We start from the raw sequence: 22,995 nt of genomic DNA, 5'->3' as shown, positions 1-22,995 counted from the left end.
AAAGATTTTACCTTCTGTCCATGGGCCTGATTTATATCATGGCGGTATGGATACTCTATTGAGACGGAGTAGCCATATGCCAAGACTGTGGTCCGCCTGATTTAAATGCAGGCAAAACTTTGGTTTAATCACTGCAGAGACTACTCTATCTCCACCATCATCAAACCCTTTCAGTGACTGCGGAGTAAGGTCCATCGGAGGCTAATCTTGAATTCCGCCGACCTAATTTAGATGGGTGGAATTAGAGCTCAGTTTTCAATACCCATCACCACCAGGAAAACCCTGGTAATAAGGGCAGTGAAAACTACAACATTCTCCTCTTGCCATGATAGTGGACTTGCATGGCGAGGGGAGCATTTTCTTTTTTATTTTCAAACAGAAAATCCTTCTTTGGGATTTTTATTTTTAAAAAGAAAACATGTTACTGTCTGACTCTTCATGCTTGATGGAGCAGTGCATTAAATTGCAAAAGCCATTGACAGGAACAGCAGTGACAGGGATTCCTGGCAATACGTTTAGAAATTACTACTGGCTTGATGGTCATTTCATAATTTGGTGGAAAGAGGTGCTTTCAAGGTGACAGAGCAAAGTACTCTTTCACCCTGGCTGCCAAACCTCTGTACGCTAAATTATAAATCAGCTCTCAAGTCTTTTAAGTCCCAATCCACCAAAGGAGAAAATCCCCACAGAACATCAGTGGAGGCACTTAAAGGCTCACAGGGGGCCGCTTGCTGCAGGTCAGCTGGGTACTTCCGGGAAAAGTCCTCTTTTGCTTGTTGTATCATTGTACCTTGAACAGAAGGCCAGTCTTGTGATGCTGGGAGTCTACTGTTTTGTCCTGCACAAAGTTAGCAGGTCCAGTCCTTCAGGGCTCCTCTCAGGTTGCCCAAAACAGGTCTAGTCCTCTTTTAATCTACCGCAGGTCCAGGAGGTGTTCTGGAGTGGGTGCCTGCAGGTGCCAGATTTATGCCTGACATTAGCTAGTGGGTAGGTATGACTTCTGGATAAATCCTAACCAATGGGGTAAAAGTTCTCAAGGCCAGCGCTACCCACTTTGGGCATTTTTAAGACAGCAAAAGTCTTTGGCCATACTAACATTGGGCTCCGGGTGCTGGGTGTATTTGAGGAGAGTGTACTATGGTAATCCTAGTGTCCTCCTAGTGTCCTCCCACATTTAGCAGTAAAATTCAGTTTAAAGCAGCCAGTGTATCCATAACAAACCAAGAGACAGACGTCTTGTGTGACAAAGCAGAGACCTTCAGTAACCAGACAGTGTATCCACAAACATTGTCCTGGCATCCTGTTCTCTTCCCATAATACTGTGCCCCAAGGGCTAAATGAAATCTCAGATGTAGAAGTCTACTTGAACAAAAGCAGAGTCCTTCAGCAATCAGATGGTGGATCCACAAAAATTGTCTTGGCATTCTGTCCTGTTTGACATAGTAATGTCAAAAAGGATACCCATAGCCACTCCATACATATTCTGTGGAGTTCAGAGGCGTTGTCTCTGCCCATTCACGCCAGCATATTGTTTGCTTCTGAGAGGCACTTGACACCTATACAGGGAAAATGTAACTTTTTAAAAGTTACCTTACCTTAATGCTTATTTAAATCCAACGACATCATTGAATGAATTTTTTTATTATTTTTCTAGCTGGTCCCATTCACAAGATACAGTATTTATATTTTATCTGTACTCTTCTTTTCTACATAGGACCCATAGCTAGGCCTGCTACAGCGAAAAAACCTTTTGGGAGCTAGTCACTGTAAGGACTTGTCAACCTTAAACTTCTATGTGTCCTACTTTTAAATACCAAGCACCATTCCTTTTAGGCTACAAGGCCTACATAAGGATGACGTATTCATGTTTAAAAGTTCTTTTATTACCTGTCAAAAGGAGTTATTTTGACAGGTTGAATTACAGTTTTTACAATGTTGTGGTCTGGCTTTAATGGTAGGCCTGAAGGTATATTTGTACAGTAGTGGAGGGCACAACTGCTGTTGCAGTCCACCAGTGGCATTTAACTTCTATGTTCTGGGTACATTTTATACAAAATACTAGAGGCTTATAAGTAAGTTAAATATATCAAATAGGAGTGTTCCACTCTGACGATGTTAAAAAGGGGCCAGCCCATGCACTTCGCTACTGGTTAGCAGGAGTAATGTGCATAGAGTTCGAAAGCCATCAAAAATATAGGGTCAAGCAAAAAGTGAAATATCTGTATTGACTATGCAGAAAGTTAGTTAATTAAAACATATTTTGAAAAATTGGAAATAAGACAGAAAATGAAACTATTATTTTTAAAAACAATTAAAACTGACACGGCTACCGAATCTTCACAGACTTGGACACTTCATATATAATATACTAACAAATGGAAAGGGGTGTTTGATGTATTTCAGCAACCTGTAGCAACAGAGATAAGAAGCATTTGCACATATTCAGGCTTCTTCTCAGGAAAGTGAATGATTCTAAAGCTATCCTCTCCAACAGCATGTCTTCAAGTGCATGCACATTCTGTGAGCTAGGGGAGCAATCAACTTTTTATTAGAATGCTGTGATTTTATCAGGCAGCTGTAATAGAAAGAAGGCATATTGATATGTGGGTTGATACTGTAAAGAGGCTTGTCTCATATACAGGCTATGAATCTCCTGGGTAGATCTTGAACAGTTGGGAGCTAATCAAACTGCAGCATTTTGGTAGTGTGCAGCTGTGATTTGCATTAAATGTAAATGGATACCAAGCTGCACAAATGAGATCAAATAATATATTACAATGTCTTGAGCTTTATTTGCCTTATATGTGTTATGTTTAGTAAAAATAAATAAAATAAATGTAATTAATATCTTCAATTCTTTAGAACAGCTTTTTTCTTTAAATGCTTGTAACCTACAACAATGTTATTTTCAACTTTCACGCATTCTAGTTTTCGTGGGCCATAATGCTTTATGCAAAATCTTGTTTTTATTATAGAAGGCTGTCTTGGAATGTGGGACAATGTAAGCTGCTGGCCATCTGCTACAATAGGGAAGACTGTTTTTTTGCATTGCCCAACATTTCTGCAAGTGATTACCGGAACAAAAGGTATATATTTAAAAATGGAGCTTTGTTTATACCATGTGAATCTGAAACATCTTATCTTGGACAAAAAGTATGATAGTATCTCTTGAAGAAATGTAATACAGAAGAAAATCATTGCAAAAATCTTGATGTTTTGCTATATTTGTCTCTCTCTCTCTCACACACAAACACAGGAGACATCCTTTACATCGCATGTGATACATCGTTTGCCATTACAACACGGTCGTTACAATGACTGCATTGTTACATCACAAACCATTACAACGCAAGTCGTTACAACGACTTGCTGCAGGGAGCAGAAGGTGTTGGGTTTAAAATCCAACACCTTCCCTACTGTTGCACAAACTGGAGTTGGAATAGTAAATTATACAATTGATACATCCAGCGCCCCCTACTGCAAGTCATTGTAACGACTTGCATTGTAATGTTATGCGATGTAATAGCACAGTCACAATCCAAAGAATAAATGCGGTAGAGCAGCATCTGCATATAGAAATTGAAAGGAGGCCAGCATACGCACCTGTAGTAAAACCCATACAAACATAACAACCATCCGCACCCCCATCCCTCCCCCCCAACTCAGCCGCTGATAGCCTACAATAGTAGTATATCTAATCTAACTACAGTGTCCTGTTGTGCTCAGAAAGAGTCAGTAGGGAAGTAAAATTGTCCCAGTATAGCAAAATTGGGTGCCCAGTCACACTGCACTGTAGAATTACATAAACTTGGTGAAAACTAGTAGTGCAAAAGGTAAAAGATAAGCATCTCAGGGATGACTGGTGGGTGGAGTGTCTTCCTTGGTACACTCTTAGAACCCCTTCACTAATGTGTCCCATGCTTGCTCATTGAAGAATTTCTTGAGATGGGCTCATTCCTCTCTGTGTAACAGGGTGTCTCTGATTGAAACCAAGGGGCTCATGACGATGTCGGGCGGATCGCCACCGCCATGGTGGCGATCCGCCCGACATCCATGCCCGCCCGCCACCATTGACCCTATTTGTTTTCTACTTTTCTCCTCCTAGAAGATGTGTGACTCACTTTTCTCTGTCATTTGAAAAACTGGCAGGTATTATGCCCCACCACTTACAAAGATTACCAGCAACCTCTGATTATTAGCCTTTGTTGTTGGGTCAACGGATCTAGATCAGAAGCCTATTAAAAGCCACTTACAAAATGGAACCTAGTGTACACCACAGACGAAATTGTAGAATTATAAGCAACTCATAGAACTCCTTGGTTACAATATTTTTTAAATAAATTCAGAAATGTCAGGATTATGCAATTTTTAGGCTCACCCAAACAAACTCACAATATTGGTACCACTAATTTGGATACATCTTTTGAGGAATGGGTGGAAAAAAACGTACCCCTGCAGGTACGGATCCCTAACCAGGTGGAAGAGACAGCACAAAACCCCACTCCTTGGCACAAGGAAAAGGAGAAGCTCCTGACAGTAGCTGGGTTCACTGACAAAATATAGACTACCAAAATATCTACATACAAAAATTTCCAGTCAAAAGCTATCAACTGCCTTTACATATAATGAAATTACAAAAATATCGAAAAACAAAATATTGTTTTCAATAATACAGTCTTTTAAAATATCGATTTTAAAATATATATAAATTTAAATAATAAACAATATAAATACTAATGTAATCAAAATAAAATATATTTAAACATTCTTTTGAAAAATAGAACAATTATTATTTTTAAAAATTAAAGCAAACATATATTTTATTATACATATTTTTTATTCACAAATATCTAATTCAAAAATACTACTAGCTATATTTTTAATTTATTTTATATTTAAATACTTTCTTTAATGTAATAATATAAAAAATAAATATATATACATTCAACAACATAAAATATTTTAAAAAACAAACCGTTGTAATTACAAATAAAAAACGAAACAAAAAAACACAATAAAAATGCTGAATTTTGGAATTTAGTCAAAATAAATAAAATATTAAAAACATTAATAATTATAAATAATATACTTTTAAATAACTGAAAACATATTAATCTAAATGTAAACAATATAAAGTCAGTCAGTCAGTCAGTCAAAAGGTCTTTATTTCGATTTACATCATAAAAGACATACGATACAAAACAGCACAAACCCTAGTAAAATTTCCCAATAAAATCCATAAATACAGAGCGTAGTAAAAACAACAATAAAAAGTTATTAAATGTATATACAAAGACTATGACTGTAGGACACAATAGACATACCGGATAAAAAATAAATTTATATTGAGAAGCAATCATACTAACCCGCCATCTACAAGTGTACACAATATAAAGTAAACTACTAAGTTTTCAAATGAACATATACTATTCCCACCACAACTTATAAATAGTAGACAAAGGGTGAGATGTACTAACATTTTGCGCTGTGCTTGCATCACAAAAGTGATGCAAAACGGTGCAAAATCTTTTTTTCCTAATTTACTTTCCAGCGCTAAAGTTGTTTAGCGCTGGAAATAACGTAAGTAATGCGAAGCAGCACATAGTGTTGCTTCGCATTACTTTGCGCCATGGGGCCATGCCAAGGGTGATGCATGGGCGTTCCCATAACACCACCAAAGGTTTCACACGCTAAACCCAATTTACTAAATACAGTAGATTGAGTTTAGCGTGAGAAAACTGCGCCCCCTCAAATTAGGCATAAGGAAAGAGAAATGCTTTCATTTCTACTTCATTTTCTGACTTTGCATGCGTGCTGCACTGTGCAGCACGCATACAAATTGGGAACAGCTTTCCCTTGTGTCTAGGCATAGTATTTTGCAAAGGAAGGGTACCCTTCCTGTACAAAACCTATGGTAGACTCACACACACACCATGGCAGTTTTGGCACTAAGGTGGTGTATGGCGCACAGCAGCTGTAATCAGCGCCGGCACAAGGGAAAGGTTAGGAGAGAGCATATCTTTGAAAATATGGTGCTCTCCTTCCCTGTCACGCAACGCAGAGCAGCCTCGCTGAAGGCTGCACTGTGTTGCGTGGAGATTTGGTAAATCTCCCCCAAAGTGTCGAACTCAGGAAGTGTAACATTTTCAAGTCCCACTGTAGTCAATGCAACAGTAGGGAAAGTGTTGGATTGCGGAGGGGTAAAATTTACTAATCCCACTACATTCAATATACCAGTAGGGAATGTTTTGGAGTGCAACAGTAGGGAAAGTGTTGGATTAACTCAGGGATAAAATGTACTATTCCCACTCCACTCAGTGCAACAGTAGCGAAAATGTTAGAGTGCGGAGTGGTAAAATTCACTATTGCCACTGCAATCTATGCAGCATTAAAAACAGACTATTTCACTTCAAGTAAAATAAATATTATCAAAATTATAGTAAATAACAAAAAATGTTTAAATATAAAAAAAATCTATCTTTTTTTTTAAATTAACAAATTACATATTTATTACAATGTTTAATACACATTATAAATAATACAAATATTATATTTCTAACAATACCAAAATCTATTGTCAAAATATTAACAACCAATAAATGCAATGTTATTTACAAATAAAAAGCCTAACACTATTAACACATACAATAATAAATTACAATTAAAAAATAAATGTTGCTCTTTTTAGTGTTGTTATTACTTACATACGTTTCTACCCTATTCCTCTACAAGCTACACACCACATGTCTAAAATGTATATTTAATTGTATAATATTTACATATAATACATAATTAAATATATATTTCAAATATTAATACTAATCAACTACTAATAGAACAATTACATTTAATTAGCTGTCCACCGTTTATCCATACAAAACAAACAGCCCACACCTAATATATATTTAAAAAAATAGAATTAAACATTAATAATCAATTAAACATTTAACATTACTAATTACCTAAGAATACATTAATTATATTTAATTAACTTCCCACCCTTTACCCCTACAAATACAACTCACACATATAACCTAAAAAATATTTGTATTACATATTTACATACTTAATTATCATTTAAACAATTATTAAAAATGAACACTATTTATTAATTATTGTCATTTCCTACGCATCGTTTACCCAACCAAAAACTACAAAACACCCCTGAAAAATATATATAACACAATTTACATCATTAATTCTCAAGTAAATAATTATTAATAATAAAAAAACGTTTTAAATAATTACAATTCATTTACTTCCCACCCTATACCCATACAAAACCCACAACCTGCATGATAAATGTAACTTAAAAGAAATTATTTGTACTGTTAACGTAAATAATGATCAATTAAATAATTAATAAATAATTAACTCCCACCCTATACCCCTACAAAACACAGAACCCAGGCCTCAAACTTAAAAGAAAACATTAATTAGATGATTTAAATAAATAAATATCATTTAAATAATTATTTAAATAAATAATTATAAATTAATTATAATGAATTTACTTTCCACCCTATACCCCTGCAAAACTTACAACCTGCACCTAAAATGTAGGACTCCGAGGACCGCCAGGCTCGCGGAGGCAGGGCAGTGGCGGGCTTTCGATTGCCACATTACGACCCTAGTGGTCATTCAGGCGTGGGACCGGAGACTCTGCCAGGGAACCGCTGTTCCCTGGCGATTGCTCAGCAGGCAAGAGGCATTTATACGCTTGGTGGGACCGCTGCAGTCCTGCCAAGCATATTACGACTTTTATCCTTGAAAGGGTGCCCTGTCGGACCCATTGTGCGTCACTCCTTGCGGATACACACAGGAGGGCACAACATGTAACCCCTTGTGTACATGCAGAGAAGTTCCTGCACAGCACGGACTTTCGAGTCCATGTGTGCTGGAACTTACTTTGATGTTTCCATTGCAGTGCCTATTTTATAGGCCCTGCCGTGAGAACGGCAAAGGAATCTCCCGTCAATGACAAAAAAGACATTATTTAGCAGCGGGTTCTCACAAGGGTGAGGCGGAGCAGCGGTGGGGCGTTCCCGTTGCCGCACCGTCAAAATCAAAATCGGGCCCTAAGTGGTTTAATTTATACACCATGAGTTTGTTAATTTACTCCAGTGATCCTTAACCAGTGGTATGGAAACCCTTTGGAGTGCACAAAGCCTACTCAGGGTGTCCGTGACTGCTTGGGAAATGAAATAATATTAACAGATGAACAAAGTGTATATAAATAAAGAAGCAAAATGTACAATTGAACATTTGAATACATTCTATAAATGTGAAGGAATTTGAAATTGGAGGCTAAAATGTAAGTTAGTATCTTCAGATTGATTCGTGGGAGCAGTGATTGTGCATCATACATAATATAGTATGGAACATGAGTGGCCTCAATTTAATGTAGAAAGGCTCCAACCTTCCTTTTCAAAATGTAATTTTTTTTATATTCGTTTGTGAATTAAACAAAATATTTTATCATTTGTGTATTTGTTTGATGAATGTTTTGTCTGTAATTTTTGTGTATTGTTTTGCGATTTAAATCATCAAAAATGTTCAGACTTACTGCACTCGGCTTCCAGTAATGATTTAGTGGGGGTCCCGTGATTCCAATAATTATTCCGTATGGGTCCCCGGGTTCAATAATGATTGGGTTAGGGTCCACAGATGTCAAAATGTTAAGAAACACTGATTTAAAGGATTTACAAGGAAAACAAGGAAAGAAACAAGCGCCTCTGAGAATGTACGACTTTTTCTCACATATAAACATAAACATTCAGAAGGTTTACTTTCCCTGGAATACAGTTCTATTATTAGTCAACCTTCCATTCAAGCCAGGTGTTTATTCCAATAAAGTAGTTTTAAAATGTATTTCTCTCTTTAAGTTAGGTTAGCTTTGGCAATAGAAACACATATGTTTTGAAGCGTATGTAAACAGTAAATATTGATACAATAAGTGCAACATAAGTTTAATAATTGTGCATATATTGCTGTTGCCCGGCCATGTGATGAGGAATTATGTGGTAAAGTTAGCTATTTGCTGACATTAAAATCGATGGGTTTTTTTTACGATCATTTTCTTGTTATCTAACATTGTAGGTCTTATTTACCGAAACTGTACGAGTGATGGATGGTCAGAGACGTCACCAAGAGTGCCCATTGCGTGTGACTATGTTACAAATGGCAACACCAGCGTCAATCCAGTGAGTCAAAATAGTATTTTTTTAAATACATGCCGTATTGCATATGTCACTGGGCAATGTTTATTTGCAAATGTGTGTCTAAATATTTAAAATAATTTGAAAAAGATGGTTCATGTAAAAATATATTCTCTTCTCAGAACTAGACAGTCTTCCTACGGGATTTTTATTAAAACTCATGCAGCAAATAAATAGTATATTTTCAAACAATTAACATTAAATCATTTATGCCGATTATCCTAATTGAGTTTCACAGTAATGCTTTCTCCTGCATTATATTGAACACATTCAATCCTAGGATCAATGGGAGTTCACCATTACACTGTTAAGCAATAAAAAAAAAGATAAAATGTAGAGCATACAGAAGTACTGTAATAAAATAGATAAATTCACAATCACTACGATAAAAAGAAAGAGGAAAGTCATAAAAATACAGTTCAATATGCAGCCTGTTTTCAATAGCAAAATAGACTTGGGCTTGACTGTGCAAAGTATATTAAAGTGACCGTGCTTGGCTGTAGGCATGGTTGTGCATTTGTTTTAAATATATGCAAGAAAGGGTTTACTGTTGTAGGCCGGTCGTAGCTGAGACAGTTTCACGAAGGAATATTCGATAAGTTAAAAGTAGAGATCAGTGGTAAAGTGCTTGGATGCTTCTCTGCTTGGCTGCATGACCCCTCAGCGATACCCAGCTACAGTTCCATTATGCACCAGCCTGGCCTGGGATTGTCTGATGCCTGGAGGGGCTTGAGATCTTGCGTTCAAATTTGTCCAGGTATTTCACAAGCCTGCTGCTCAGTTGCATGTCATTCCTGTTGAAAAGGCTGAGATTGCTGATCTGCATCCATCCATGAAGCCCTTTCTAGTGCCAAATCGGCTTGAGGATTGTTTTCCGATCTTCCATATTGCCTTTGCAAATGATTATTTGGTGAACTGGTCTCAGGAGCTAGTCCACAAAGCTGGCATGCCCCTGTCAGGTTCACACGCTTCCTGGGATGCGGATATGACAACAGGCATCCCATACGGAATTTCATGAAATCTGTTTTAAGTTGAGGTTTAATAGCTATACCCAAGTGTAACTGGGGTGCTAGCTCGGTGGAGGATGAGAGGGTAAGCCAGGCATGCTGTCTCTTGGCAAATACCTCCCTGTCTGCTAGCAGTGACCAGGCCTTGACCCTTTTGTTTTCTGACACTTTAGTTTGGTGGTAAGAGCTAAGGGATTCCCTATGGTCCGTGAGACCAGCCAGGAGTGCCAAGGAGCTGCTGTTGCGGCCAGCCATTTTCCGTGAAAAAAAAACTTACGAACGAGCGTTCTCGGGAGCAGCCCCCAGAATCTGGAATTCACTCCCTCCAAACATTAGAAAGATTCAAAATACAGCAACATTTAAGAGGGAAGTGAAAAGCATCTTGATGAGTAAATACCTCACATAGTGAAGACTGCTGATCACAGATAGGATCTATTGTTGCCCTGATACAGAGCATCTACGTCGCTAGAAGGGAAAGACGCCGACTTGAACAAAGATTAATGCTGAACGATGACTCGGGACAGGAGTCACTCCTTGGGACCTAGTTGTATCCTTACTGCTACCTCATGCTAATATGAATACTTATATTTATATACTCACCGCCTAAATGCCTTATAATTACCTACCTTATATTTGTTTGCTTTTAAATCGTCTTCTATATATGCTAACCTTTAACCTATCTCATAATGTAAACGCTCATATTATGTATATATATATATATATATATATATATATATATATATATATATATATATATACTCTCCTCCTAAAGCCATATAATTATCTACCTCATATCTGTTTGCTCTTAAATTGTTACTATATATGTTAATCTTTAACCGACCACTTATTGTGAAGCGCTCTGATACCCACGGGTCTTGTTCGCGCTATACAAAACACTATAATAAATAAATAAATAAATAAATAATTCCCATTCATTTCAACTCAAAGGAGGGAACTGAGCATGCCTAAAGTTGCTGCCTTAGGTTTATAGCAGAGCTTGATAAACGAGCCCTTCCTTGCCATTGATTGTCTGACCAGGCCGAATTCAAAGGCGTAAGTGGGCAGATTATGTATAAGCCGGTAGAGAGAACTACAATTTGAAGAGCCTGGTGATGACTTTCTCCAGGTAGACCCGTCCCTTCCCCTCAGGTTTTCACTGCTGTATATAATGCAGAGGATCAGTTTTGCCTAGATTATCTTTAGCAGGGGCAAGTAGGTCGAGGAACCTGTAGCTGCTTGGATCATTTAGATGCAAATGTAAGGAGAGGGATTTCCTCCAACTCAAAGCCCCATAGCTGTCCAGGATCACTCCCAGGTACTTATATTACTGCACATTTTCAACTTTGTCTGCGCCAAAGTACCACTTATATATGCGCTGCTGTGGCCTCCTAAAGACATTTTTTTGATTTTTTCAGGTTGATGATCAAGGCACTGAGGATGAAGTATTTGGCTGTGTATTCAAAAGGTTTTGAAGTCTAATTTTGGTTTGACTGAGGAGAATCAGATCGTCTGCATACATCAGACATGGCAGAGCAGTGTTCCCTAGTTTCATGTGTGAGAATCTCCTTGTACTTGGCTTTTTTGCAGGTCAGCTAAGAAGCAGCAGCAGCTCATGGAGGTAGAGCGTTGGGGCGGTGGGGCTGGGAGGGGGTATTTCGACAGACGACCACAAGAGCAAATTAATTATTCATTTAATTTTCCCTCATCATCGCAAGTCGGAATCCCACTTCACACGCCCCCATGGCCCCACCGCTCTTATTTGCATTGGCCACGGCTGCTAAGAAGAGATTAAAAAGAGTAGGAACTAGCACACATCCCTGTCAGAATCCCTGGTAAGTTGGTATGTCTTTTGAAAGGCGGGTACCGTCCCTGAGCTTGATTCTCACCCAGTTGTCAGTGTGGAGAAGAGTTATTCCTCTCAGTAGATGGATGGGGAAGTTCCAGCCTCTGTGAACCCAGTCGAAAGCAGCCTTGTGGTCTATAAATGGTATGTGTAGAGGTTGTTTAGTGCGTCTGCTGTGATCAAACAATAGCAATATGGGCAAGAGATTTGCGGATGTATCTGTGCCTTTGGAAAAGCCTGTTTGATTGAACAGGATTAGATCTTTGTTGATGCCCAAGCTTCCAACTCCTCCAAGAGGCAGCCTGCGAAGTACTTGGATTCAACATTCAGAAGGGCTATGAACTTGGAGTTGGATCGTTCACTGAACCCCCTTTAAAAAATGGGGTGATAATAGAGCCTTTCCATGAGTGTGGAATGGAATTGGATGATGTTACGCCATTGTAGACTGTTGCTAAATGACCTGCCCAGAAGGATGTGTCCTCTTTAAAAAGAGCAGCAGGAATTCCATTTGGTCCTGGAGCCCCCTCTCTCAATATTTTGAATTTTCGCTGCTCAACTGCTTCTGGGCAAATAAATGGTGTACTTAGCTTTTGTTCCACAGTTTGGCCGTGACCGTCTGGCCAACAGAGCTCAGATCAATTAGAGCCAATTTAAGGATAACCTTGAGCAGGACTCCGTGCACTGACCAAAAATGATTAAGAAAGTCAAGCACTTTCCAAATGAAAAATGCCCCTTAATCAGATGCATGTGTGACAAGGCTGACAACCGAAACTTCAATCATCTCTCCAAAACGGTGGCTTGTATCAGTTTCTCATTATTATATTTTGTATGACGATGGCAGCTGGTAAGATTTGAGTACAGTTCTGCAGTTTTGCAGAAGGAGGCCAAATTAAAAGATGGAAAATGGATATCTCTTAATGTGTAGGTGTATGAGGGAAAATACATTTTCTATTTTTTCAGTTCGTATGGCTTGAAGTGAAACAACATTTCTGTCTCGAGGAGAAAATTTACTAAAATAATTCAAAAGTTCAAATGGACCATGTGGATTCCTCCATGAAATCGTTTAAGTGTAACAATTTGGAAGTGAATGGGGAGAAGTCCACGGGGTGCTGTTCTTTTTTCTTTTTTGCATTTGAAGTTCATACTACAGGTCCTACAGAGGGTTTGTCATCTCTAATTGGACAGCATAAGCTCTGACAGTTGTTGACAGGGCACTATGACTATTCTTTTTAGTTCTGACTAGAGACAGCTCTAGCTGTCTGGCAAGACACCTTGTGGGCACACAACATACCATACACTTACAGCCAGTGGCGTGTTTGGGTGAGCCTTTTTCAGTCATTGGCTTGTTGGGTTGTCCATCAGGAGTTGAGGCCAGTTCCACTGTATTTGCAGATGCTTACTGTTGGAAAGTGGATTATTGGTAGGGGCAAATGTAGGTCTGCCACTGGCAATAAGGCCACTAACACATGGTAGGTCTTAGAAAAGTATTCCTATGCTCAAACCTTGGTAGCTTGACTGCTAGCAGACAGGCATAACTTGAAAGACAGGTATGTAAAGCATTTAAAAACACCAATTCAGTAACTATTTAAGACACAACACATGATAAAAATCCAATACCAATTTATAAACATAGGCACTATTTTTATCTTTAAAATGACACCAAAAAGACAAAAATCCAATGTAGGGAACTGGAGATATGAATTTTGAAAGATGTAGCAAAATATAGCACTCAGAAGATTATACCACCATATTGTGATACCTGCTCGCGATAGACCGGCCAAAGTCAAAGTTTCAGGCCAGGCGCGATGGAGCCCTGAGCAGCTACAACTCGTGACAGGTTCCGGTCTCAGTTTCTACCTTTACACTTAGAACATTTTCAGGAGCTTTTCTTCCCGAGGGCCCTCAAAGCTCCCAGCCAGTTCGGATCCGGTGAGGGTTCGCCGGCTTGCCTTTTGACGAGCTCCCGGTCAACTTCCCTGGAGCAAATGTAGAAAATTTTCCTTTAATGCTTCAGCGAGGCAAGAAAGGAATCCAGGCTGGCATGCGATGGAAGGCAGGCAGCTTGGCTCTCATGGTTGCTCCCGGTCACATTTTCTACAAGCGCACTTAGAAACTTTTCTGGAGCTTTTTCTCTCGGGGTCTCTCGATGCTCTTCATGTAGCCAGATCCGGTGAGGGTTCACCAGATTCAGATTTCTCCTAGTCCCGGTCAATCTCTGGAAGTTGGAACGATGGAGCTTTTAGCTGGACGAACCTGGGTGGCTTGGCCGGCTCACGGTTGAAGGCAGGCGGCCTGGCTGGCCAGGTTGTGTCAGTCCCTCTAAGGAGCTTTTTTTCAAAGTTGTTTCAAAGTTCTCCAAACTTCTTGAACTTCTTCCTGAAGTTCCTCAAGGGGTCCACAAGTCACAAGTCTATCAAACTCACTTCCAGGGTCTGGAAGCTCCAAGATGGTCCTTGAAAGTTGAGGGCGCCAGTTCCCACAATCCACTGGTACAAAACCCTTACAAATCCACTGGTTGTTCTCCAACGGTGTAGCTTTGGTTGGCGATGTTCCAGATAAGCTCTTTTAACCTGTAGCTTTCAGGGAATCCACTCTTTCGTTTTTTTCAGCAAGATAATCCACAAGGCTGTAGTTTCAGGTGGTGCAGTCTTCAGAGGTCATGCCTTAGAAATCTTTGCACAGCAAAACTTCTCAACATGGCACTTCTTGCTTCAGTAAGTTTCAAGCAGCAGATCTGGAGGGCTCTGCCCCTCTCAGATACTTATTCCAAGTTCTCTAGGTCAAGCAGGAGGTCACTTTGAGTGCATAAAATCTTCCAAATCCATAATGGCTGAATTTCCAGCAAGGAGGTAAGAACTGGCTAAACACACCCCTAGGATGGCTAATTTACTTAGATTCTCCCCCCTGCACCTGCTCATACCTTCCTTAATCCTACCATCTGCCTAAGGTGGGAAGTTCAGAGTTGTAAATGGCATTGTTCTCTGGTCTCCTCTTTGAAGAACATAGTTTACGACTCCTCCCCCTGGCCTGGCATTCCGATGGAACAGCGCACTGCCCTGCTAGCAGAGCTGGTTAACCCTAGGGGCTCTTTATCACCTCTTCATGGCAGCCTGGCTAATCCACTTAACTTTGACCAATCAGGGCAGACCACTGAAAGGCTGAATTTGGACTTACAAACAAGAAAGTCTTATAACTTCTTGTATGTACACTTCAGGAGAAATTCAACAACATGATATTGTTGGATTTATTAATACCATTCTGGGAAGTCTTTGAATGGCCTTTCTAGCTCTCTCCTATCAAGAGTTATTAATCAATAACTTCCTACCATGTTAACCTATGTAACAGTGGATTTGCAATGGGAAAAATGACTTGGGCCATTTTTACAGCACCAGGACTTACAAAAGCATGTTTTATAAGTACTTGTCTTTTATCTACAGGAACCCCACCCCATGTGCACCTAGGGGAGACCTTAGGGGTTCTGAATCTGAAGAAATATTGCAGATTCTCTCTCCACAGTGCTCCTAGCATCAAAGTCGAATTTGAGCAGCACTTTACCACAATGTGGGGAGTGAAATTTCACTTAACCCAGGGCATATAAAACTCATTTTATTACGGTGTACCTTATACATATCTGATCCCCCCCACCCTTGGGACGCCTATGGGAGTCCCTGGGTGTTCCTAATATGCCAAAACACTGTGGGTTATCAATTTGTAAGTGCCTCCATCCCCCAAAGTGCAGCGGTGCACACAGGCAAATGCAAAAAGAGCTGCTGGCCTCTAAACTGCCATGCCCTAGGGTACTAGGGACTTCTATGTGGTTTCAATCCCCCTGCCCTTCTATATACTAGGGGCCTACAGGATAGGTCATGCCAATCACAGGGAAACCCCACCATACCATTGTGTACCCTAGTGTATGTAGGTGTTTTAACTGTATTCTAATGTCTCTCTGTCAGCATAGCACTGGCCCTGGGCCTGGTCAGGCAGAGCCCAGGGTCAATCAGAGTCAGTTATCACCAATATCAGTCAGCAAAAAGTTGGGGGGTGCCCAGGGCACAGGATGACTTTGCAACACTTACCTTAACTCTGTGCATGTTTTTTTGGTTGGGACGAGTTTAAGTAGCCTGTGGAAATGCACTGTGCACATGCCAGCTTTGCAGGCATTGCATCTATAATAATGTTGGAAAATCCCCTTATATAGCACGGCCTGAGCATCATCACATTGATGCATGGTCATCATACATGAGGCGATTCACCACACAAAACGGTTAGCGTGATGCTGGTTACTAAGCAGTTCCAATGCCCGGTTTCCATTGACTTCTTCTCCGCTATACTATAAAGTGCATTATGTCCTGAAGGAAGTGCCCTCATCTAAGATGGCTACAGGTAGAGTCATTGACACCAGAGACATCTGACAAGAAGAGATTCCCTTCACAAAACGGCAGTGGGCACTGCTGCTGTCAGAGCTCCACTTGTTGGTGGAAGCCAACTGCACTATAGTGCTATGGATTGGTACCCACGGAGCTCACATGCATTGGGCCATGGTATTGGTGCTTGCTGCCTAACACACCAACTACCTCCGCTTCCCAAAACAAGTGTCCTTTAAAGGAGAGGCGTGACTCACCTCTGCAATTCAGTTATTGGGTGGATCAAGGTGCTGATAGTCCTCCTCTTTTTCTGACAGCAGGTACATGCAGATGTTAAAATACAGTTCACATATGCCCAGCTAAAGAGGAGGTGGAATCAAGTGATCATTTGCCGTTATGTCCATGTTGAATCACAGTTTCTTTTTTTTCTGTCTTGGCGTTTTAGTGGGCAGGTGGCAGCGCTATTGCTGCTTCCTGTATAGCAAGTTCGCGGATGCAAAGAGTCACCTGGCCTGGCACAGACAGATCCGTAGTGCGTAGAGTTTTCAATATGCATCTTCTGTAACTAGGTGTTATCTGCTAGAGATCAATGGCCACATGGAAGTCTGTGCACCCAAAACTTTCTCCCAAGCAGCCCCAGAGACATTCCTCTCGAATACCAGCAAATTCTTTTATACTTTTATTTTTAGCTCAACAGCAGCTTTTTCAATATTTTGGCGCCTTTTCTATATTGTTCAAAACCCTCCATCTCTAAATGTTGTCTTGTGTGCTTATCAAACATTTTTGTATGTTTTTGCATTCTGACTACTGGTTATGGTTTTTGATGTATGACGACCCACCCGTAAGTTGCAGCAGCAGCAGTGGTATGGTATCTCTACTCCTGGGTGTTCTGCAGCTTCCCTCAGCCAGCTTTGTACTTCTGCCCAAGCGTCCCCAACTTAGGTGTCGTATCGGTGGCTGAATGCTCGGCATTCCAGGGGATAAAGCTATCGTTAGAACGGCAAATGCAGCGCACTGGCACCCAAGGGAATTAGTGCCTTAAAGCACCACTCGTACCAGCCCCCCCAAAATAAAAATTAAGGTATGAGGACGGGGCGGGGCCTCATGCGGAGAAGTACCTTAGGAGCCCTTTTGCATGTTTGCCGCCATCAATAATGAACATTGACTATACAAAGCCTCGAAAGATGAGATGTAAATCTACTCTTTGCCGTGATTTCCAGCTTGTTTTCCCCGCCACCGTGTGATTTCGGCTCCTCTACCTGTGACTGCATGAAGGGAACCAATATTGTGTCACGCACAGTGGAACATTGTGAGTTGCATGTCTGCTGCACCCGCATTCTGTGTGTCTTTTGATATCCAGCCAGTGGATGAGGGGCAGGGGAGGATTGGCACTGCAGGTACTCGGGCATGGGCTGAAGAGCCGGTGTCTCAGTGCACTCTGTGGGCCGTTTTTTTCCCTTTACCAGTCCACAGAGAGCACTGACAGGGAGAAGAAAGCAGCTTTGCTGTCGGGCCATTCAGCTATGATCAGCTGTGGCCTCTCCTTGACACCCTGCCCTGCCAAGCAATCATGCTGATGGTGGGCTGGGGAGGGGTGATTGTGTGCCAGAATCGGCCTCCGAGGGGGCCAGGTGTTGCTCATGCCATTGAGCCATTTTCACCTCGGCCCCCCTGGGGCCACCGCAGCCCAGAAACAGTGCTTGCATTAGTCCTCGCCCACAGCCCTTCTCATTCAATCAATCAATCAATCAATCAATCACGGCATTTGTAGAGCGCGCTACTCACCCGGAAGGGTCTCAAGGCGCTGGGGGAGAGGGGTACGTTACTGCTCGAACAGCTAGGTCTTGAGCTGCTTCCTGAAGGAGAGATGGTCTTGGGTCAGCCGAAGGTGGATGGGGAGGGAGTTCCAAGTCTTGGCTGCCAGGTAGGAGAAGGATCTTCCTCCGGCGGTGGCTCTGCGGATGCGTGGTACGGTGGTGAGGGCCTGGCTGGTCGATCGTAGCTGGCGGGTGGGCGTGTAGAAGGTCAGGCGGTCGTTGAGGTACTTGGGGCCCAGGTCGTGGAGAGCCTTGTGTGCGTGGGTGAGGAGTCTGAACGTGATTCTCTTGCTGACGGGGAGCCAGTGCAGGTCTCTCAGGTGTCCGGTGATGTGGCTGTGTCGGGGGATGTCCAGGATGAGTCGTGCGGAGGCGTTCTGAATGCGTTGGAGTCTTTTTTTAAGTTTGGCTGTGGTCCCGGCGTAGAGGGTGTTCCCGTAGTCCAGTCGGCTGGTGACGAGTGCCTGGGTAACGGTCTTCCTGGTTTCAGTGGGGATCCATCTGAAGATCTTGCGGAGCATGCGCAGGGTGTTGAAGCACGATGAGGAGACGGCGTTGACTTGTCTGGTCATCGAGATGGAGGAGTCCATGATGAAGCCCAGGTTGCGTGCATGGTCCGTTGGTTTGGGAGTGATGCCCAGGGCGGGGGGCCACCAGGAATCATCCTAGGCGGAGGGGGATGATCCCAGGATGAGGACTTCCGTCTTGTCCGAGTTCAGTTTTAGGCGGCTGTTCTTCATCCACTCTGCGACGTCTTTCATTCCTTCGTGTAGGCTGGCTCTGGCGGTGGCGGGGTCGTTGGTGAGGGAGAGGATCAGTTGGGTGTTGTCGGCATAGGAGATGATGTTGAGGTTGTGTTGCTGTGCGATGGCTGCGATGGGGCTCATGTAGACGTTGAAGAGGGTTGGGCTGAGTGATGATCCTTGTGGTACGCCGCAGATGACTTCGGTGGCCTCGGATCGGAACGGGGGAGGCGGACTCTCTGGGTTCTTCCGGCGAGGAACGAGATGATCCACTCCAGTGCCTTCTCTTGGATTCCGATGTTGCTGAGGCGCTGCACTAGGGTGCGGTGGCAGACAGTGTCAAACGCAGCAGAGAGGTCCAGGAGGATGAGGGCCACTGTTTGCCCGTTGTTGATCAGGGATCTGATGTCGTCGGTGGCTGCGATCAGGGCGGTCTCGGTGCTGTGGTTGGCCCGAAACCCAGACTGCGAGGGGTCGAGGGATCCGTTCGTCTCGAGGAAGGCGGCGAGTTGTCTGTTGACGGTCTTCTCGATGACTTTGGCAGGAAAAGGGAGGAGCGAGATGGGGCGGAAGTTCTTGAGGTCGGTGGGGTCCGCTGTTGGTTTCTTCAGGAGGGCGCTGAGCTCGGCGTGCTTCCAGCTGTCCGGAAAGGTGGCGGTGTGGAAGGAGGTGTTGATGATGTCCCTGAGATGGGGTGCGATGATGGCGTTGGCCTTGTTAAAGATGTGGTGGGGGCAGGGGTCTGTTGGCTATCCGGAGTGGATGGTGTTCATCGTGTGGGTGGTGTCTTCGGTGCTGATCGGGGTCCAGTTGCAGAGGGTGGTGGTGGCGGGCATTGGTTCGGTGGTAGGGTGCATGGTCTGCGCGTCGAAGCTGTTGTGTATGTCGGCGATCTTGCGGTGGAAGAACGAGGCGAGTGAATTGCAGAGGTCTTGCGAGGGAGTGATGTCGTTGTTTCCGGCGCTGGGGTTGGAGAACTCTTTGACGATGCTGAAGAGTTCCTTGCTGTCGTGGGCGTTATTGTCCAGTCGTTCTTTGAGTGCTGTCTTCTTGGTGGCGTGGATCAGCTGGTGGTGTTTGCGGGTGGCGTGCTTGAGGGCGGTCCTGTTGTCTGTGGTCTGGTCGTGCCGCCAGGCTTTCTCGAGGGTGCGGCAGTTCTTCTTGGAGTCCTTGAGTTCGTCGGTGAACCAGGGGATTTTCTTGCTGCCGGGTCTGCTGGGAGGGTTCTTTAGTGGTGCGAGGTCATCGGCGCAGGCCGTCAGCCACTGTGTGAAGTTGCTGGCTGCTAGCTGGAGGGCTGGGGAATAATTTTTTAAGTGAAAGGGGCCTCGCTGTTTTCAGGTGATCTTGCGGTGGAGGGCTGGGGAATAATTTTTTAATAGAAAGTGGCCTCCCTGCTTTCAGGTGCTCCTGCGCTGGAGGGCTGGGGAATAATTTTTTAAGAGAAAGGGGCCTCGCTGTTTTCAGGTGCTCCTGCGCTGGAGGGCTGGGGAATTATTTTTTAAGAGAAAGGGGCCTCGCTGTTTTCAGGTGCTTCTGCGCTGGAGGGCTGGGGAATAATTTTTTAATAGAAAGGGGACTCGCTGTTTTCAGGTGCTCCTGCGCTGGAGGGCTGGGTAATAGTTTTTTAATAGATAGGGGCCTCGCTGCTTTCAGGTGCTCCTGCGCTGGAGGGCTGGGGAATAATTTTTTAAGAGAAAGGGGCCTTGCTGTTTTTCAGATGCTCCTGCACTGGAGGGCTGGGGAATCATTTTTTTAAGAGAAAGGGGCCTTGCTGTTTTCAGGTGCTCCTGCGCTGGAGGACTGGGAATAATTTTTTAATATAAAGGGGCCTCGCTGTTTTCTGGTGCTCCTGCGCTGGAGGGCTGGGGGGTCATTTTTTGAGAGAAAGGGGCCCGCTGTTTTCAGGTGCTCCTGCGCTTGAGGGCTGGGAATATTTTTTTAATAGAAAGGGGCCTCGCTGTTTTTCAGGTTCTCCTGCGCTGGAGGGCTGGGGAATAATTTTTTAATAGAAAGGGGTCTTGCTGTTTTCAGAGGCTCCTGCACTGGAGGACTGGGAATCATTTGGTAATAGAAAGGGGCCTAGCTGTTTCCCAGGTGCTTATCTTGTAGGACATTGTCACCTTTGCCCTGAGTCCTTCCCAAGAACAATATTCTCCCACTTACATTCCTTGTGTGTTTTATGAAAGGGCACGCCCGCGAATTTGGGCCACGCCCCGTGAATGTGGGCCACGCCCCGCAAATGTGGACCACTTTTTTCGTCAGTGCCCGAGCCAAATTGAGATCCCAATCCGACCCTGATGAGGGGGTCAGCTTAACTTGCTTGCATTAGGGCTCATGGCACACTGGTACCCCACTACGGCCTTCTGGCTACTTATGCCAGCTGTGGCTTGCCATGATTGGTTGAACAAAAGGTTAGTGCTCACTCAGTGCCTATTGGCCTGGGAAGAGGGTCATAGGAGCTGTGTGTGATTCAGCAGAATTCATATACATTACGTTAAACTCATCAATGGATCGTTTATGATTCCAGTGCTTTTTAATTACCCAACCCTAGCCCCTGGATCTGCGTGCTGGATAGCTGACAGGTTCAGTGATGGATAAATATAGTGATGTAAAAAACGGTATTGTGTATGACCAGAAGGAATGCACATCCTTTGGATGTCACCTAGAGAAATACGCCTCTCACCAAGGGAATTAGGACTACAGTAAATGTAAACATAATTAATTTAGATTTACAATCGTATTAAGTCATCCCATGGATTGAACACTGAAACCGAGAAAATAGAGTCTTTAACAGTTCGCTTATTTCTTGGGACTCTAGTAGAGAATGCAGGTGAGTTAGAGTTTGTTTTTTTGTTTTTTGCAAATGTAAGGTTTCAGAGGGTACGAAAAATGTCATGCTCAACGCCAAGAACGTGACAGATGAATCAGATTAATGTTAATGTACCACTTATTTTTATTAGTATAGGAAATGCATTGATAATACCAGTTTATGTCTGGAAGGACTGTCATGTACTTGCACAGCAACCAAGTTATAACAACAAAATAACATCCAGGGCTACATGCCTTGGAGTAAGGGTTAAATCACAGCAACAAACCCCCATCACATAACAAGGCACCAACAAGAACACTAGTCCTGGAGAGGCAAGATGGCGGCCGTAGTGTGGGCTGTGTAAGCAGCTCTGTCCTCTCGCTCCGGACTCCTTGGGGGGATGACCCGCTGTTTGTTAGTCTTTCGGACTTGTTCGATTTGTAGCTGTGACGGTCCATATTGCCTACTCTTCAACCCTTTTCAAGTGTGGGATCAGAGAATACTTCTGAATTAACGGACAAACGGACCACTTGATGCGGACGACAGAGTGTGCTGGTCCGCCCAGCTAGCCGGTTAACCTCAGTGCTCCCAGCCAAAAAAAAACGAACAAAGAACAAGTGGCAATGGTGCAGCAAGAGTGAAAGGGCTGAAAAGGCTATAAGGACTGCTATAAGGACAGGCTGAAGGATTGCGACGGAGCTCACTCACCCGTGTAGCTTTTCAGGAGCTGCGGTCCCGCTCTGTTCTACGAATGCTGGTGAACTTGTTTTGCATACAGCGGCGTGCCCCGCTCTGGCGTTTCTCAGCATTTCACTTTCCCTTTTGGAGCTCAGTGGTTCGAGGCCGCGGCGGGTCTCGTAAAAAGAAGATGCCGGCGAAAAACTCGACACAGACTGCAGTTGCTGTTACTCGAAGCAACAAATCCAAAGGCGATCAAGATACAGAAGGTGAGAGTCTCCCTAAAAGCGCTGTCCCCACTAAAGCTGCAAGCGTTGCTCAGAAGGAGAGCTCTCTCTCGGTGTCAGCACCGGTATCAGTACCCATTGTACCAGCATCGGGCAACAGCAGCAAACAACCTCTGGACTCTTTAACAGTCCCAATAATGTTCAAAAAACAACTTCAGAAAAAAGGAGTTGAAATGCAACGTCCCAATGTGTCCAACAATACAATATCGGCTTCAGCAGGCAGTGA

General features: G+C 43.0%; 1 protein-coding gene across 3 annotated transcripts in view; it reads left to right on the top strand.

The window, feature by feature from the left end:
- SCTR (secretin receptor) overlaps window positions 1-22,995 on the top strand; it is a 703,893-nt gene that overhangs the window by 466,106 nt on the left and 214,792 nt on the right. For all 3 annotated transcript variants that reach the window (XM_078682401.1, XM_078682399.1, XM_078682400.1), the window contains exons 3-4: window positions 2,976-3,086; window positions 9,100-9,203. In XM_078682401.1, the coding sequence (XP_078538527.1) occupies window positions 2,976-3,086; window positions 9,100-9,203 (215 nt within the window). The remainder of the gene's footprint in view (window positions 1-2,975; window positions 3,087-9,099; window positions 9,204-22,995) is intronic.

The sequence above is a fragment of the Lissotriton helveticus genome, chromosome 3_1, assembly GCF_964261635.1.
Source record: "Lissotriton helveticus chromosome 3_1, aLisHel1.1, whole genome shotgun sequence".
NCBI lineage: Eukaryota > Metazoa > Chordata > Amphibia > Caudata > Salamandridae > Lissotriton > Lissotriton helveticus.
Note: the sequence above shows the minus strand (reverse complement) of the source record. Positions and strands in the feature narration are given on the sequence as shown.